Source organism: Macrotis lagotis, chromosome 1 (genome assembly GCF_037893015.1).
Source record: "Macrotis lagotis isolate mMagLag1 chromosome 1, bilby.v1.9.chrom.fasta, whole genome shotgun sequence".
In the NCBI taxonomy this organism is placed as follows: Eukaryota; Metazoa; Chordata; class Mammalia; order Peramelemorphia; family Peramelidae; genus Macrotis; species Macrotis lagotis.
Window position 1 is genome coordinate 823,688,961 of NC_133658.1, and position 18,762 is coordinate 823,707,722.

At 37.5% G+C, this 18,762-nt stretch overlaps 1 protein-coding gene across 6 annotated transcripts in view; it reads right to left on the bottom strand.

Annotated features, from left to right (window-relative positions):
- Positions 1-18,762, bottom strand: part of RCBTB2 (RCC1 and BTB domain containing protein 2) — a 162,970-nt gene that overhangs the window by 24,781 nt on the left and 119,427 nt on the right. For 5 of the 6 annotated variants that reach the window (XM_074217124.1, XM_074217123.1, XM_074217126.1 and 2 more), the window contains 7 exons: positions 15,954-16,062; positions 13,199-13,263; positions 8,409-8,567; positions 7,576-7,726; positions 4,647-4,813; positions 3,760-3,918; positions 2,620-2,727 (listed from right to left, as the gene is read on the bottom strand). In XM_074217124.1, coding sequence (XP_074073225.1) covers positions 2,620-2,727; positions 3,760-3,918; positions 4,647-4,813; positions 7,576-7,726; positions 8,409-8,567; positions 13,199-13,240 — 786 coding nt within the window. In that variant the 5' untranslated portion in view covers positions 13,241-13,263; positions 15,954-16,062. Of the gene's footprint in view, positions 1-2,619; positions 2,728-3,759; positions 3,919-4,646; positions 4,814-7,575; positions 7,727-8,408; positions 8,568-13,198; positions 13,264-15,953; positions 16,063-16,545; positions 16,976-18,762 lie in introns of those variants that run through there. The other variant, XM_074217127.1, reaches the window with a different exon arrangement.

Consider the following 18,762-nt stretch of genomic DNA (forward strand, 5'->3'; position numbering starts at 1 on the left):
TTCAATTCTGAGATATCATATGATAGAAAAGAAAACTAACTAGCATCTGAGGGAAAATTGGGACACAAATGTTCTCTTGGTAGAGTTGGAAACTGATCCAACCATCCTGGAGAACAAGTTGGAACTATGTCCAAAGAGACATAAAACTGCAATATCCTTGATCTAACAATATCACAATTAGATCTTCATCCCAAAGAGAGCAAAGAAAATGGGAAAGGATCTACAGGTACAAAAATATTTATAGCAGTTCTTATTGAGATGATAAAAAACTGGAAATTGAGGAGATGCCATCAATTTGAGAATGGCTGAAAAAGTTGTAGTATATGATTGTGAGAAAATACTGCTGGGCCATGAAAAAGTAAGCAGTATGGTTTCAGAAAAATGTGGAAGACTCAAAGTGAACTGATATAGTATGAAGTGGGCAGAACCAGAACAGTGTACACATTTGCAATATTGCATGATGATCAACTGTGGATGGCTTAGAAACTCTCAAAAAAATATTGACCAAGACAAATGATAGAGTCTGAATGCAGAATGAAGCATCCTTTTTTAACTTTTTAATTATTGTGGGTTTTGATCTACATTTTCTTTTGCATGACTGTACACAAAAAATTCATATCAAACTACTTATCCTCTCAAGGAGGAAGGATGGGAGAAAGAAGAATATGAAACTCAAAATTTTTTTAAATGTTAAAAATTATTTGCATGTAATTGAGAAGAAATTTTAATAAAACAAAAGAAAGAAAGGAAAGAAAGGAAAAGAATGCTGCTCCAATTTTACACCTAGCAAACTAATATGGATGCAACTCTAGTTGAAAGATCATGAAGGAAGAAGCAAAGACAAAGAGATGAGAAATCAAGAGCAGAGTTACAGGAAGATCTAATATTCCAATTTGGCTGAAATATTGTATAAATTACTATGTAAAAAAAGAAACAAAATAAGTCTAGAAAATTTAAAAAACCGTTTAAGAGAGTTTTTAAATATTAGGCTGAGGAGTTTGTGTTCTGAGCTAAAGATAATAGCGAACCACATGGTCCTAGCTGTGCTTTTAAAAAATTCACTGGACAGATATATGAGGGAGAAAAGAAATGGGAAACAGGGAGATCAATTAGAAGGTTACTGCTAAGAGATAACAAAGACCTGAACTAGAATAGCAGTCAAAAGAGCGAAAAGAAGATGTGGAAAATGTTGAGGCAGAACTGTCAGTTGGGCGGTTGACTGGATATGTAAGCGAAAGGAGAATGAGGAGGTGGAGGGAAGAAAATAAGCATTTATTAAATGTCTACTATGCCCCAGGCTACTGTGTTAAGAATTTCTTTATTTAAACTATAGATGAGGAAGGAGGGGAGAAAGGGAAAGAATACTGAACTTTACAAAGACTATCTCAAGGATACAAATATTGGATTAAGGATCACACTGAAGTTTACACTTCAGTGACTAGAAAGATGGAAATGTCTTCAATAGAAATTGCTGAGAGAATGAAGAATCTGGCAAGACAGGAGGGCTCAGCAAGGGCTCAGACAGCTAGCTTTGTAAGAGTTGCATAAAGAAATAGACAGCAGAAACAATCACTTAGCAAGACGGCTCCAGCCAATGGATCCTGATTGAATGAATTAAGCTCTTTGGAAAAAAGCTTCTGCTCTAGCTGCTATTGTACAATGCTCCTGAGGGGGAGGAGGATGAGGAGAATGGGGAAATGGAAAAGAGGAGGGGTGCAATAGCTCTTGTAGAGAGTATGATAGTCAATCAGGGAAGAATAAGGTGCAGCAATGAGGACCCCATTAAGAATAAAAAACACGGGGAAGGGAGGGAGGGAGCAAAATGTAAAACTCAAATCTTACAAAAAAAAATGATTGTTGTAAACTATCTTTGCCCATAATTGGTAAAAATAAATAATTTGTTGGGGGGGGAAGGAATAAAAAAACAAATCTATCCTAGTTTCCATGACTTTCTCAGCCAAGTAGAAAAGGTAGCTGAACATCTGAAGGTGGAGTTTGGCAAAATATAAGTGGCAAGAGAACAAGAGAGCAAAGGGATTCAAGGACAAAGGATGGTGGATAGCTGAAATGGTCACTATAAATCCGTGAAAACAAGGAATATCAGCAGTGATGAACTGGAGAACAGGATGTGCTACAAGGCCCCAAGGTCACCACAAGGACAAAGACTAGGACTGGAGAAATTTGCCAGAGGAAGAGTTGGATGGAGAGGAGCTCAAGATTAAAGAGAGGAAGCTCAGAGCTCAAGATCACAGAGACAGCACAGGTACAGGTGATGCTGAAGGGAAGGCTATCATGATCATTCCTGTGCATGGTTGAGATACGGTGACCTGGTCTGCTTCAGCCCTTGAGTATGGGGCAGGGGTTGAGATGAACAGAAATAACCAAGGAAATGAACTCCTTGGATCTAAAGCACAGATCTGCTGAAAAATACTTGGATATAAAAGTACAGAGTTGCTGAAGAATACTTGGACTTCCTTCCTGTTGGGGAGGAAGGAGAACGATGGAATGGGTGAGGGGCATACTCTTCATGGAGAAAATGGTTGTCACACATATGCTATTAAAAACCATGGGGCTACTTTGTTGTGTGGAGGGTTGAAAACTATGACCCAATGACCATACCTTGTGCACCCGAATGCCTTGTAAAGCTGCTATTCTGCAGGGTATTGGCTGATTGCCGCTACTGCCCAGGCCAAGCTGCCCATTTCCATTGTATCCCCAGACATAAACCTTGAAAGAGACCAAGAAAATCAAGAAGCCTTTACTAATCATCTACCACATGCAAATGTATTAAGGGTCTACCGAGTGTGGGCACACAAACCTAAGCCCCAACAGTCCCTTCCCCCTAATCCCCCAAGAAGCTGCCACTATAAAGGAGATAAGTGTGGCCAAGTAGAGTCTCCACACAGTAACCACAGATACTCTCAGAGGGAAAACACAGACAATGAAGGGACCCAGAAAAGGCTTCTTGCAGACAGTGGAATTTTGGCTAATACCTGAAGGAGGCAGAGATGGGGCAGAAGAGAATTTTCAGTAAGGGGAACCCCCCAGAGAAAATTCTCAGAGTCAAAAGGTGGGAGCAACTGTGTGAAGAACAGCACAGGGGCCACCACTCCTAGAGCAGAGAGTAAATGGGGAATAGGAGGACAAAGGGTAAAAAGGCAAGAAGGAGCCAGGTGATGAAGGGTTGGAGGATTTGGATTGCTGTAGAAAAAAAAAAAAAATATATATATATATATATATATATATATATATATATATATATATATATATATATATATATATTTCTATAAGAGACAATGCCCCAGGTGTGGCTAGGTGGTACAGTGGATAGAGCACCAACCCTGGAGTCAGGAGTACCTGAGTTCAAATCCAGCCACAGACACTTAATAATTACCTAGCTGTGTGGCCTTGGGCAAGCCACTTAATACCATTTTTGCTTTGCAAAAACCAAAAAAACAAAAAAGAGAGACAATGCCCCTAGTCCAAATGATAACGACTATACAGTTTGCTGAAGGCATAGGTGCAGTCCATGAGAAGTTGCTTTTTTAAAAACAAGTCTTGGGGCAGCTAGGTGGTGCAGTGGATAAAGCACCGGCCCTGGAGTCGGGGGCCCGAATTCAGATCTGACCTCAGATACTTAATATTGCCTAGCTGTGTGACCTTGGGCAAATCACTTAACCACATTGCCTTAAATAAATTAAAAAAAAAAAACACAAGTCTCAAAGTATCCACCATTTCTGGTGGAACCTTCCTTCTTACCTCACCACTCTCCACCACAGCCATTGAACACATCTGGCCGCAAGCTATGGTTGTAGTGATTTTGTTCTGTAAGCAGCCAGTAACTTTTCGGGGAATGGGTTGGTTGGCTGTGGAGCCTGACCCAACCTGTCCAGAGTTATTGTAACCCCAGGCAAATACCTGTTAGTGGAGAAAGCAGAAATATCTTATTCATATTAGCTCAAGAATTATCTCAAATGAACAATGAAATTCTTGCTAATAACAGCAAAGACACACTTTTATAGTCCTTTTACATCATAGTAATCTTTTACAAATGAGGAAACTGAGGTCAGGAGAGTCTGACAGATGGGATCACATGCAAGGAAGCCTCTGAAGTGACCTATGCATCACCCTGTTCCTTGGCACTGGGATCTGATAATGAGTGTTTTATTTGCATATGCTCACAATGCCATACTGCCTGCTTCTCACACATGTATATATGTGTGAGTTCATTTAAAATACTGGATAAGTATTTTCCACTTAAGAAAATATTTTTTGTAAAATATCAGAGATTGCCACATTTGGCCAAAACCTTTTTTCCTTAGAACCCTCCTGCTATTTCAGTAAAAGACATTCATCCCTCATGGTTTTTGAACTTCACCATCACAATATAAAAACAATGTCAGAAAAGACTCAAAGTGTTATAGGTAGTTATAGTTCTTATTGATAAATTTAGAATTCAAGTCCAATGATTATTAATAAATGAGAAGAAGATCAAGCCACAATGGAAGGGGTAAGTTTAAGAGACTTATGTGTCAATTTTTAGATCCTCTCAACCATTTGACCAGGTTTTAGTGGATGGTCACAAGAATCTCTCTAATGTTTTTCCTAGAGAGAACAGGTTATATATTTATATTGAGCATTCTTACCTCACCATCAGATGTCAGCACCAAGGAATGGTGAGATCCACAGGCCACTTCAATGACTTTTCTGTTTCCTAAATTGGTAGAGATGTGGGTGGGTACTAAACCATGATTAGTTGTCCCATTGCCCAACTGGTTATAAGCATTATGGCCCCAGGTATACACTTCTCCTTCTGAAAATAAAAAAGAGCAAGATAAAGAATTTCTTTGGGAATTATCTTTATTAAAAGCAACTATGTACCATAATGATTTAATAGATGGAATTGAATTAGAATATCAATCTACTTCCTGAGCTTTACCCACCAAATCCAGCCTGCAAAGAAAATTTTTGAAAAATCAAAACTTTGGTTTCCATGCCTGGGCAACAGTGACTCTTCCGAACAGAAAACTGATAGGAAGTCCTAAAGATTGGAAGATTTATTTCTAATAAATAGCGATTTTATTTTGGTATTATTGTAAGAAGGCAGTAGGTCCAGACCTTTGATTTCATTAGAGTGGGGAACTCTCAATGGGGAACTTCTATATTTTATGATTTTAGAAAGTTGCCTAGGGCATTAAAAAGTTAAATGGCCTACCCATGGTTTCACAGCTTATAATTGCTCAGAGACACTTGCCTCAAAGTAAGTAGCATTATTATGTTATGCTAAACTCCAAACTACACTAATGCCAACATTGGGCAAATATCAGAAACAATAACAATAATAATCACATATAACTAAAACTTTATAGTTTATAAATCATTTTTCTTATTACAGTACTGTGAATAAGATAACACAAATATTATTAATTCCATTTTACATGAGAAAATTGAGGACTGATTTCTCTTGCATATTTATTCAGTGTTGAAGCAACCCTAACATCAAACCAGCTTTCCTGAGATTATTCTGTTCATAGTTTTTAAGAACTGGAATGGGCCTTAGAGAGCAACTAATGCAACTGATATCTTATATGATCAGGAAACCAAAGCCCAGACAGATTAAATGAACTGCTTGATGACAAACAGGAACTGAGACTAGAACTTTAGTCTTCTGAGTCTCAGTCTGGTGCTATTTTCAGTATATTAGACTTCCTTTAAAGAAATCTATCTTGTGAAGAATATAAAGAAGGAGGCTTGATGGGTAGAAAGAGGCTTTATTCACACTCTTGGAGTGCTAATGTTTCTTGGTTTTTAAAGGTGCTGCCTTAGTTCTTAGAATTCTAATTTGTTTTCCTAAGACATTAGATAACATCAAGATTATCTGTCTAATTCTGACATTGTTTTGAGTATGGACTTAAGTGTGAAAACTAAATGGTTTCAGGATACATTAAAAAAGCTTTTTCTTTTTTAAAAACTAAGTGACGATCCACTTGATCCACTTAAAACTTCCTCAGGGGAGGAGGTAGGGAATTATCACCTACTGTAAACCATATTCTTGGTTAAAAAGAAGCCCTGTTAACCCAAAAGATCAATTTTTACATTGACACTATTTTGTCTCTCTTTCACACTTTTTTTGATGGGGTGGGCACTTCACCAAAGGGGAGAAACAGCATGGAGGAGTGATCCTAACTCTGGTAGACCTGGCTGAGTAACTCCCACTATATGGACCTCAATTACTTCAGCTGTAAGATTATGGGAGTCCTTTTCAATTTTATTAGATGATTGTCAACCTTACTCTTAATAGTATTCAGAGAATGAACTTTAGAGTCTGATTTGATAATACTCTGAACAACCCTTATATTCATGAAGCTTTGTCTAAGACAAATTTCAAATCCCCTTCCCTTCTTGACTTATACATGGTGGAAACAGAAATCATAGCTAATCATTTAGAATCATATCCAAAATCTTGCTCTCCCACTGGCCCCAATTCTTCTAGCTTAAATAATTCTTACACTCAATTCAATTCAATTCAGCAAACATTTATTAAGCATTAAAACATACAAGGCAATATGCTAGATGGTGGGGATACAAAGACACAAGTGAAAACATTCCTGCCCTCAAGGAGCTTACAGTCTATATTCCTTCACCTCTCTCCCACCTGATTTTCTCATTTTAAATCATATTCATTGCTTCTCTTTATAACCCTTATAAGTTCCTATAATGACCCATCCTGCCCTGAAAAAAAAAAAGATAAAATACTTTGCTCCCTTCAGGAAAGAAGTGAGGGATTATAGGTGCAAATTAGATTGCATAAACTCTTAGACACACTCTCTTAATTGGTTTTGCTTAACTATTTTTCTTTGTTACAAGGAAGGCCTTATTACAAAGGGTTCAGAGGCATATCTAGGAAGTGACTGTAATGTTAAAAAACAAAAGGCATCAATATTTTAAAAAACCCATGCCATATTATTAGTAATAATATTTGTTGTCATAACTGCATTTTTAATGGCAACTACATTTTGAGGAAAAAATGAATTGTTAAAACTTTAAAACATCTGAGCTGGGTAGATTTTCTTATTTCTGCCACATACAATGCAATTCCCTTGAAGGGATGACTTATGTAATTTGACTATTCTTTCCCAAATTTGGGGAAAATAAAACAGAGTTCATCAAATGCCATTTCTAGCTCTTCTAAGACTGAGGCTAGCAGCCCATTTGTGCAAGATGTACAAAAAATTCCAGAGCTTTTCCAGAGAAGTCAGGGATAATTAATGCCTCTTGAAGAGGCTTCTTCCAACCAAAGTAGGATTTACCTTTGCAAACCAAACTGGCCCAGTGTGCTCTCAAAGGAGCTCTACAGCAAAATGGAGGCAGAGCCACCATCTGCCTGGAACTGCAAGGGTTCTATTGCACACCTACTGCACAGGTCACACCAGATTCAGAATTATAATGGGGCCTCAACAGTGAGGTCGCAACAATGACCAGGTGCTCCCTCACCCCAGGGGCAGAACCTAGACCTGTGTTATGAACAGGGAAGGGAGCCCAGACTCAAGGCTGGGATCTGTATTCCTACATTACCCTCCGTTGCAAGGACGACGTGGGGACCGCTTCCATAGCTCAAACAAGCTATTTTTTTGCCACATAGGTGATCGACTCGACGTGGTTCAATGGAATGAAGGATATCACCTGTTCCCAAGCAGCCACTGCAATTGGTGCCGAGCACAAAGACCTGCAGGAAAGTAAACTCTCAGCTTTGTGGACTCACTTGGTGAAGATGCATCAATTAAGCGAAGCGAATGCAGCTAGAATCAGAGCATGGAGGTGCCGGTCAGGAGCTGCCTGAGAAGCCTCCGGCAAAGCTCTGGGTGTTGATTTCCTTGTCTGTCTATTGGGCTCAGACTGAACTGCTTCTAAATCTAAGATGTTATCATGATCCTAAGCTAAAGCATGAGCAAGACCCCACAAAGGAAGAGAAAGAATATATTATATTGGTTGTAATTCAGTCATTTTTTTTTTAGTTGTGTCTGACTCTCTGTAACCCTAGTTGAGGTTTATCATGAAGATGAGGCTGGAGTGGTTTACCATTTCCTCCTCCAGCTGATTTTACAGATGAGGAAACTGAGGCAACAAGGTTAAGTGACGTGCCCGGGGTCACACAACTAGGAATCGTCTGAGGCCAGATTTGAACTCAGGAAGATGAGTCTTCCTGGCTTCAGACCTGGCATTCTATCCATAATCTTCTAACACCACCCCCCCTTCTTCTCTCCTCTAACCCCTAAGCTCATTTTATTTTAATTCCTTATTTTTCAATGGTCTAGAGATCAACAAAAAAGATAATATCAGTCAATTAATTACAGTATGAGACTAATGACTGAAAACATGGATACTGGTTGGTTTGTTCTGCAAATTACCTCATCGTTTTCTGTAGAATACAAAACTTCGTTGCCAGCACTGCCAAAGACACAGGCCTGACGAATTAACTTCAGTTCATCTGGTGAACAAAGGGCAAAAATTGGCCACTTTCCCACATCTAGCATCTTCAGTGCAGACAAAAACCCATCCTCTGCTATCTGAGAGGAAAAAACCAAGAAAGAATTATGAGTATTTATGGGGAAACTGGTTTTCTTTGCCCTTTCACTTTTATAACACTATTTAAAGTGACTTGACAGTGGCTCCTATAGCATTAAAGTTAATATTGTTTTTAAGGAGGAATGAACTTTTAATTTTTTTTGTCTGAATAGTATTTTATTTTTTCCAATTACATGTAAAGATACTTTTCAACATTCATTTCTTTAAGATTTTTGAGTTTCAAATTTTTTTCCCTCCCTTCCTTCCCTTTCCTTTCTCCAAGATAGCAAGCAATCTGATATAGGTTATACATGTAATTCATGTCAAAAATATCTCCATATTGTTCAGGTTATAAAGGAAGAATCAGAACAAAAGGGAAAGAATGGAATGAACTTTTTAATGATTTCAATGGACCACAGGGATTTAATTTCTCAAACAAAAGGAATGATCCAATTCCTGCAAACAAAACTTCCCCAATGGCCTGCTGAAACAACAAAGCTTCAAGGTCTTTGGATAGAATTAGACCAAAAATTCTCATTTTTTTTTTCAAGGACATGTGTAGGTCCTTCAAGTTTGGGTATATTAAGGAGCAAAATATTTAGCTAAGAGTTAAAATGTTGAGAAGGTTTTAAATTTGCTTGCCAGATTGTCTGTGAATACAGACACAGCAGAAGAATGCTGCTATCCCAGCTACTGCCTGAGTGTGAGCTGATGCATTATAGACAAACGAAAGATGGGGGAAAGGTCATAACCAAAATAAGAGCTGGGAAGAAAGCTGGCCTGAAGACAATTGCAGAAGTCATTCAAAGTGCCAATCTCAGGAACAAGTTTTGTGTGACCTGCTATTTGAAAGCTTGGAGCTTTTGTTTTCTTCCAGTTAAAAGATAAACAAAGGACCCCTCAGATTAGGTTCCAGGCATCAGCATCCAAGGGAAGGCTTCTGAGTCAAGTCAAGTCAGTGAGCATCAGAAGGGCTTCTTACAGACAGGATTTTAGCTGAGACTTCAAGGAAGTCAATAAAGTCAGGAGGTGAGAAATTATGAGGGAGAAAATTCCAGGTATTAGACACAAGAAATAAAAATACACAAAGCTGGAAGATGAATCTTATCAATTTGTTTCTAGAGCGTATGTGTAAGGGGGGAGAATTATATTAAAAATGATCCAATTCAAAAAATATTTCATTATTAAATGCCTATAAATGCATGATATTGCTCACCCAAATGACCACTATTAGACTTCTAGCTATAGTAATATCCCCACTCATCTACCTTATCTGTCTTCTGATAAATTCTATCCTGGAGTATAAAACCTTGAACTCAGAAGAAAATGAAAAAATAAACAACCCCCCCCCAAAAAAAAAACCTTGGAGAGTTAAATACCTATCACAAAGACCATGAACTCTTTGTGAGAGCCAAAGTATTCCCTGGCCAACAGCCAAACAACAGTTTATAAAAATAGGGAGTAGATTAGAAGCAACAATTGGCAGCAAAAGGAGAAGATAAAGGAACTATAAAAAGCAGGAAGGAAAATCCCAGTGCTCTTAAGACATTTAGGGGAGGAGCTAACATAACTAACCATACCAATGGCTCAATACAATAAAACACATTCCTATCAAATCAGCAAGAAAAGATTAAATTATATTTTGTATGTTTTAAGGAAGGCAGACAAATCCATAATATTTTGCTGTTGTTAACTAAAATTTACAATAATGTTTTATAGCTTCAAAGACACACAAGAACTTATTTCAAGCTTTTGTAACTTAAGACTTTTGAAACTCTGTATGTGTGTATGCACCCCTGCATGTGCAAGGGCAAGGCAGGTATTATAATTCCATTTTAGATATGGGAAAAAAAAACAAAGTTCTGAAAAGTCCAATGACCTCCTCAAAGTTATGGTGAATAACTGACACACTTGGGCTTTCTATTTTCAAGATGATCATTCTTTCTAACCCCCCACCCCCTAAAAAGGAGTGTTTAAAGGACTGTCTAGAAAATCAATTCAATTTTTCCCTCCACCCCATTAATGTTTCTTCTATAAGGTTCCCTGATCAAAAGCATATTTGGCATGTTCTATAGTTAGTTCTCACTCCAACGCCTCTATAAACCATTCTGCTCTCATCCTATATGACAGACAGTTGGTATGTCAGCTAAGGGATATTCAGGCATCAAAGGAACATTTCTTGAGTCTGGTAACATGCTGATGTTTGTTGGACATTTGCCGGCTGCTCAGGTTTAGTTATTAGAGGCCTGGTGGATTTCAAGCCCTCTGGTTGAATGCATTGTCAGAGGCCACATGGGAGCCTGGGCAACATCCTAAACTATGGAGGACTATGCTGCCTGATAATGCCACCAAATTCAGGAATCATTTAAATTAGGAATTCTTTGGAATGAGTTTCTACCAAATAAGGATATGAGATCTTCTAGTCACAATCACTCAGTCTCAAGGATTTTCATCAGCTTGGTTAAGAGAGAAAAATGTATTCTTACTACTGTCAGCAGTCAGGAACCAACATAGAATCACATATTTATTTGTCCACTAATGACTGCAGAGAGTCTTGAATGGAATGCAGCCATCTCTGAAGGAGGGAGGGATTACAGCCCAAATACACCAACCTGTCCAGTCCTCCACTGGGGGTATAAGAACAAGGCAGAGGTCTTTAAAAAAGCTCCAAGGAACATAGTCCTCTTCAGACAGCACTCAGTTTAATATCTTTCAAGCATAGTAAGAGATATTGCCATGTCTCTGTGAAATATTCATAGTAGCAGTAGGTAGAGGTAGCTCTCAGTTTTCAGTGTGGAAATGACCACAGCTGTGTACATTATGGCCATTGCTTAAGGCTAGCTTCAGCTTGGCGTCCAACACATCTGGGCTACCTCTAGTAGATTCAGCGGGCACAAGCTTAATAAATGCAAATGACAATAATTTTAATAGCAGCCTAGGTAAATCACAGTCCACTAGATTGTGAACTGCCTGAGGGCAGGATGGGTCTTTTGCAGCCTTTTATATTCCCACAGTAGGCAGTTAATAAGTTTTTAACTGATTAAGCAAGACAATTATTTTATTAAATTCTATTAAAGTCATCAAATTAAACTACATTAAATATAATTCTTGTATTAAAAGAATCAAAGAGAGAAAAATAATTTTTGTTTCTCCTTCTCAGTTATATATCATCTGAACCCCTCTCTGTAAATCCAGTAAAGAGGCTTCTGGAGAGGAGACAGACTCTACCAATTCAGATGGCTAAGTGTTCCCTAAATTTGCCTATAGCACTAAAATCATGACTTGCTCAGAGTCACAAAGATAAATTGGGACTTGAATCCATGTCTTACTGATTCTGAGGCTAACCCTAACTGATCCTTTCTCTCACTTTCTTTTCTCCTCTCCTCCACATAACTGCAAATATGATATTCATAAAGCACAGCTCAGATCACATCACTGTCCTTGCTCAAGAAACGGATGTGGCTCCTATATGCCTGCAGGATGAAATACAAATTCCCAGTTTGGCATTTTTAAATCCCTTCATCTGACTCCAGTCTTCTTTTCCAAGTTTATTACTTACTTAGCTACATCAAATCAATAGTCTATCCAGTCAAACTGTCCTCCTTCCTATTCTCTGTCCATAACTTTCCATCTCCCTTTGCCTCTGCATAGGTTATCTCATTTTATCCTCTGGCTGAAGGGCCACATCCCAGGTGAGGTCACCCAAAGTCCCAGAATTACTGTGTATCTAACTTACATCTGTATTTTTTATCTGTATGATTCAGAGAACTAGTCAGCCTCGTACCCAGGAAGCCTTGACATGTCAGCTTAGGGACCCTGGACAAGTCCATTAGTGTCTCAAAGACTTAAGCTACAGATCGGGTGCAGGTGCCAATAAAAATCGCATCTGACAAAAAAAAATCTCAATATTTTGTATTTACTTCTCTTAGCTCCTATTGTTCCTTACACTCTTGACAGAATCTAAACTTCTTAAGAACAAGGACAGTTGTAATTTTGTCAGTGTCCCCAAGACCTAGCACAATCCTGGTAAAAGCTAAGTGCTTATTGAATCTTGTTGACTTGATCTGACACAGTATTCCTTCAATAAATGTGTATTAAATGGGAATGCATGAATGAATGAATTATGTATTAGAATATGCATCATACGAGGGAAAACACATGACTGGCATCACAGAATCATATAAATATTTAAGTAATGTGAAAATGATGTGATTACAGGATTTTATGGGTTTTTTTTACAAAAATAAGTTAGTGATATAACAAATGAAAAGAAAATAATAATCAATGAAAGACTAAAATTTAGTAAAATTGATGACAGTTCATCAAAATGACAAGATTAAATGAAACTATCACACCTTTTCACACTGACTCATGGTGGGTAGGATCAATAAAAATCCGTGTGGGATGGCTAGTCACGTTCTATTAGACTTTTTCCATTTTTTTGATGTTTCAGAAGATATATTTTGACATAACCAGCCATATCATAACACTTATACCGTATCAAAGAAAGAATGTAAAGATCCATTTATGTTAATTTGCAATTGTCATATGAAAATAGAACACTGAGATTTATTGAAAGCAATCAAACAACACAGCAAACATATCTCAAGGAAGCAGAATGCTCCAATCTAACCTGGGCTCGAGCTCCAGAAGAAAGAGAACGCTTGGCTTCCATGTGGCCTTGATTCTGTGCAATCCCTGAAGGAAAAACAGAGTAAAAATCAGCATTCTTCATATTTCATGGAACCAGTCAGACCAAAACTACACTATTCTTAATTAAAATGGAAGATCAATCAAATTCAGCTCAGAAGTGAAGGAGAGAAGATGAAGTAAGAGTGAAAAAAAAAGTAGCAAATTTATGCCAGTATGATTAAATTTTTTTTTGGTTTTTTCGAAACAATGGAGTTAAGTGACTTGCCCAAGGTCACAAACTTAGGTAATTATTAAATGCCTGAGGTCAAATTTGAACTCAGGTCCTCCTGACTCCAGGGCCGGTGCTCTATCTACTGCACCACCTAGCAGCTCCCAGTATGATTAAATCTTAAAAAATATAATTAAAATCAATTTATAATTTTATAATCTTCATAAGCTAGTGTACCAAAAAAAAAAAAAGAAGAGGAAGAATCCCTTGGTCACCATTCTAGGGGTGAATTCTATCTCTATTGGAATTAATTTCCAAATAATAGATAAATGGTCCACCATGAGGCCATTAAGAAGAATTTTCAAGTTAACTTCTGCTCCCTTATACAGATTTTGAGAATCCAGGGTCACCTCTACACCTCAGGAAACAGAAGTTAGGATCGCTTCAATGGAAATCTAAAACTTAGGCTATAGATAGTAAAAATATGATCCTGCTAACAAATAAATATTTGTCTAGATAAAATTCACATTCTCTATCCATTTCTGTGAAATGTGTTGGTACGCAAGTTTATCCTGGGTTCCAGTTGTTCCTAATAATGGAACATTCCGAAAGAAGACCACAACATCAGGGAGATGATGCCATGACAAGCACATGAACTAGATTTGAGTGAAGGGGTGCTGTGCTAAGTCAACAGCCTCACTTTTTCCTGCAGAGCCATCTGAGTCCAGTGGCCACATATGAATCAGTGTGACAGGAGATGGCCCCGGATGGGAGGCAATTAGTTTTAAGTCACTCAACTAGTAAATGTCTGAGACTGGATTCAAACACCCATCCTCACTCTAAGACCAGGGCTCTTATCTACTATACTACCTAGCTGCCCTATTAGCTTGACTGGCCTAGACCTCCTCTGTAGGTGTTTGGTCTTGTTTATTTGCTCTTTCCATCCTGTCTTATTCACTTTCAAGATCCACTCCTACTTCTTCATGTGGTATAACAAACATGGCTGCTCCAAAGTCACTAACAGAGAAAATATTTTTATTATAGAAATTGTGACAGATCTTTTCCATTTTTCTTCAGTTGGTCATTTTGGGAACTATCTATCTTAATTGGCTTTCTCTCCTTAAATTTTGAAAACTTGCTTTTTTGTCCTCCCCTACTTCTTTAAAAAAAGAAATATAGGTGTGAGGCTTCTATATGGTAATTTAAGATTTTTCTATTTCCTATTTCTTACTCCTGATCCATTTTCCTTTTTTTTTTAAATTTTATTATTTAAGGCAATGAGGTTAAGTGACTTGCCCAAGGCCACATAGCTAGGCAATTAAGTGTCTGAGGCCAGATTTGAACTCCGGTCCTCCTGAGTCCAGGGTCAGTGCTCTATCCACTGTGCCATCTAGCTGCCTCCTCCTGATCTGTTTCCAAAAATATTTTTCATCATCCTCTCCTAAAGTCGTTTCTGCATTGAAGTTATCTTTAAGGGTTTAAAGTATATGTTGATTTAACTTAAGAGATTCTGATCAAGTTCTTCATAGAATCTCTCTACCTCCCCATCTTCTACAAGAGACGTTGGAACATAAACTCTAAAATAATCTTCTTAACTTATACTTCTGATCTTGCTACTCCCTATCTCAAGGCTTCTCACTACTTACCAGAGAAAGTCCAAATTCCTTAGCCTGACATTCTAGAACCTCCAAGAACTGGTCCCAACTAGCCATTCCAGTTTTATCTCCCACTTCTCCCCAACAAGCACACTATTCTTAATTAACTGCTGGTCCCTGAATATGCTTTGAGCTCTCAAACTTTAAGCCAGCCAAGTGGTACAGGAGACAAAGTTCCATGCCTGGAGTCAGGAAGACTCATCTTCCTCAACTCAAATCTTGCCTCAGACACAAGCTGGCTAATTCTGAAAAAGTCACCCTTTTTGATTCAGTTTCTTCATCTATAAAATGAGCTGGCAAAACCACTCCAGTGATCAAATGAGAACACAATTGAAAGCAACCCAACAACAAGGTTTCTACCTTGACAACTTTGTTCATACCATTTTCTCTCCTTAGAATGAATACCTACCATCAATCTCTGACTCGGGATGCTAACACTAAAAACATCAAAGAGTTAATCAAGCTTGATCTAATTTTCTACAGAAGAAAACTAAGGCCTAATTAAGTGAAATAACTTTAAAGTGACACAACTAGTGGCCAGTAGAGCCAGGCTCTAGAGTTCAGACACCATGTATTTTTACTTCCACCAGCCTCAGAGCACTGAAAAACAGGATTCTGAGAAAGAAGCCACCAAACAGCCAAAGAGGTTAAGAACCCCTTGCATCAACAAGTTTCAAACCATCACAAACTCAGGCTTTTAAGAAACTGGTGTGAAATTAAAAAAAAAAAAAAGAAAGAAACAGGTGTGATAAACATTTTGTGGTAATAAATAACACATTAAAATAGGAACATCATTGTGGGTTTGAAAGATAGAAAACAAATGAACTTTTTATTACTGTATGTACATTTTATTTTGACAACCAAGTACATACCCGAATTCTTTTAAAGCCTCAGGTACTACTGTCCAGCCATTCGTGATTTTGTTTTTTCTCTGCCTCTGTGAAGTTATCTTCCTGATCAAGGTTAATGTGGTTGAAAATTCTGTTAGAACAGGAAAGAACAATGTTACCTCACAATTTCAACCAAGTATTATGAAACTTGGAAAGCTATAGTTGCAAGGTCACACAGCAGATCCACTTACTAAAATGAAAGGATTAATCAAATAAAAATTAAATTAAAATGCAAAAAATTAAAATTAAAAAATTCCATGGAAGACAAAAACCTCATAACAATTAAAATGGCACTTTCATACAAGTTCTAGGGAAGGCCTCAGAATGTTATAGTGTCAAAAACACATATAAATTAGACTACACCTTGAAGAAAGTTAGGTATTTTAACACTGAGAATCTAAGTTTTGTTTACAAGTTTTTTTGATGTATCTTGAGTTTCTGTATTGGCTTCCCCTAAAGTCCACTTCTGAGACTTCCAAAGGTTGCCAGTTCTTAAATATCAGGCTGGAAAGACACATATCAACCTCTTTCTGTAGTCTGGGGTTCAATGTAGTTAACTTTGGAGTTATTATACCTGAATTTTTGTCGTGGGTGATGAAATTTTCTCAGCTACAATTCCTGAATAAGATATGGCAAGGTTACCATTAATCTCGATGGTGGGCAAATCCCCAAATATGAAAACGTATTTAAGCAGGACTGTTAAACCATCCTGGGGTTTTCAAAATATTTATTATAACCAAAGTGTCTTGAATATTTATTATTTCCTTTGATACAGTTTTAAGGTTACTATATTTGCAAATGAAGAAGCTCTTTTACAAGTTATTTTAAAATTACTTCACAGAAAATGTCATATCTTATGAATAGGGAACTATTGTATAGAACACTGCTTATCAGGTCAGTCTTTCAAAGTATTGCTTAGTCTTGCTGAACTGTTGTTTATTTTTTCTTCTTTGTTGTAAAATGTTGCTCCCTGAGAAAGACAGGGATTACCTAGCTGTGTGGCCTTGGGCAAGCCACTTAACCCCGTTTGCCTTGCAAAAACCGGGGGGGGGGGGGGGGGGGGGGGGGGGGGGGGGGGGGGGGGGGAAGGGGAAGGTAGATGATGTAAAACCAAAAGGGATCAATAAAATTTTGTGTTTTTAATTATGCAGGATAAGTAGATAGTAGACAGGACAGTAGACAGAGAGTAGTTTTAGAGTCAGTAAGATATGATGCACATCCTAGCCGTATGACCTTGGGAAGATCCTCGAACCTGTCAGCATACCAAACAATTTTCTGACATTTATAAGGTCACTTATTAGTTGATCTGCTGTAGAGAAAGTTTCTCACTTAAGCCCTTCCTACACTAGTGAAACAGTAATTAAAAAATTGTTACCTATCTCAAAGAACTTTTGTGATAAAAATGCTTCAAATTTTAAGTAATATTGAATAACTATACTATTAAAACATGATATGAATGTGAACTGTTGTACATGAGGCCTCAATTTCCTCATCTGCAAAACAATGCACACGACCTACTATGGTCTCTTCATTTTTTTTTTTTTTTGCAAGGCAAACGGGGTTAAGCGGCTTGCCCAAGGCCACACAGCTATGTAATTATTAAGTGTCTGAGGCCGGATTTGAACCTAGGTACTCCTGACTCCAGGGCCAGTGCTCTATCCACTTTGCCACCTAGCCACCCCTACTATGGTCTCTTGAGAGCAAGGGCCATATTGTTTTTCATTTCTAAATGAAATTTAAAATTTAACTGCCATAGTATTCATTGTGCCTTGCAATTAATAAATATTTTTTGAATTGCAGTGGAATTTTTTTCCAATTTATAAAGAGTTTTTCTTAAGAGCTCAAGGTAGCTCATAAGAATAATAACAATCTATGCATATCATGGAAACAAATGTAAAAACATCAGACTGCCTTCTGTTGGGGGGGAAGGGGAGGGAAGGGGGGAAAGGGGGGAATTGTAAAATTCAAAAACCTTTCAAAAAAATGATTGGTAGAAACTACTATTGTATATAATTGAAAAACAAATAAAATATTTATATAATAAAAAAAGAATAAAAACTATCATAACCACAAAATATATTTACAAAGTATATTCTTTGAAAGAACCCTCTGAGATATAGAGTATAAAATTATATCATTGTTCTTGTCTCTCAGATGAGGAAACTGAGCACCAGAAAAGTTAAATAGTTAGTTCACTATCACTCTGCCCTAAGCTGCCCAAAAAGCTGAGCTTTTGACTCCAAACTCAGGGCTCTTTCTTCATCATACTCTAGATTAGACAAGATGCTTATTAGTATTATCACCAGTAATTTGAAGTCATTAGAATAAATCAATGGTTTTCAAAAGTTTTTGCTTCATAGCATAGTTATTTGCCAAGGATTTTGACACAACACTGGCCTCAGAGCTGTCAAAGTTCTATCCCATAGTCTTAACCAAGTCACCTAGAGAAACAAAGAACTAAATGGTCCCTTTCAATTTGTAATCTGTGGATTCCTGGGTTTTCTGATCCCTCCCCTCCCTGAAATTTGATGACACTGTGATTTCTTTACAAAGAGCATTTCTACCAGAGAAAAGAAATAAAAATGTTCAGTTATTCCAAATATTTCCTAAATTAAATATTTCAAAAGTGAATGCTAATTGTATATACCAAGAATTTTTTTTAATTGACAAGTTATGCTAACTTAGTGGTAGAAGTCAAGTAAAAAAAAAGTGTATGGGGAGAGGTGCAGGAAGGAAGGGAAGGCAGGCCAGTTTTGAATCTAGGCCTGGTATAACACCTAGCTGCTAGATG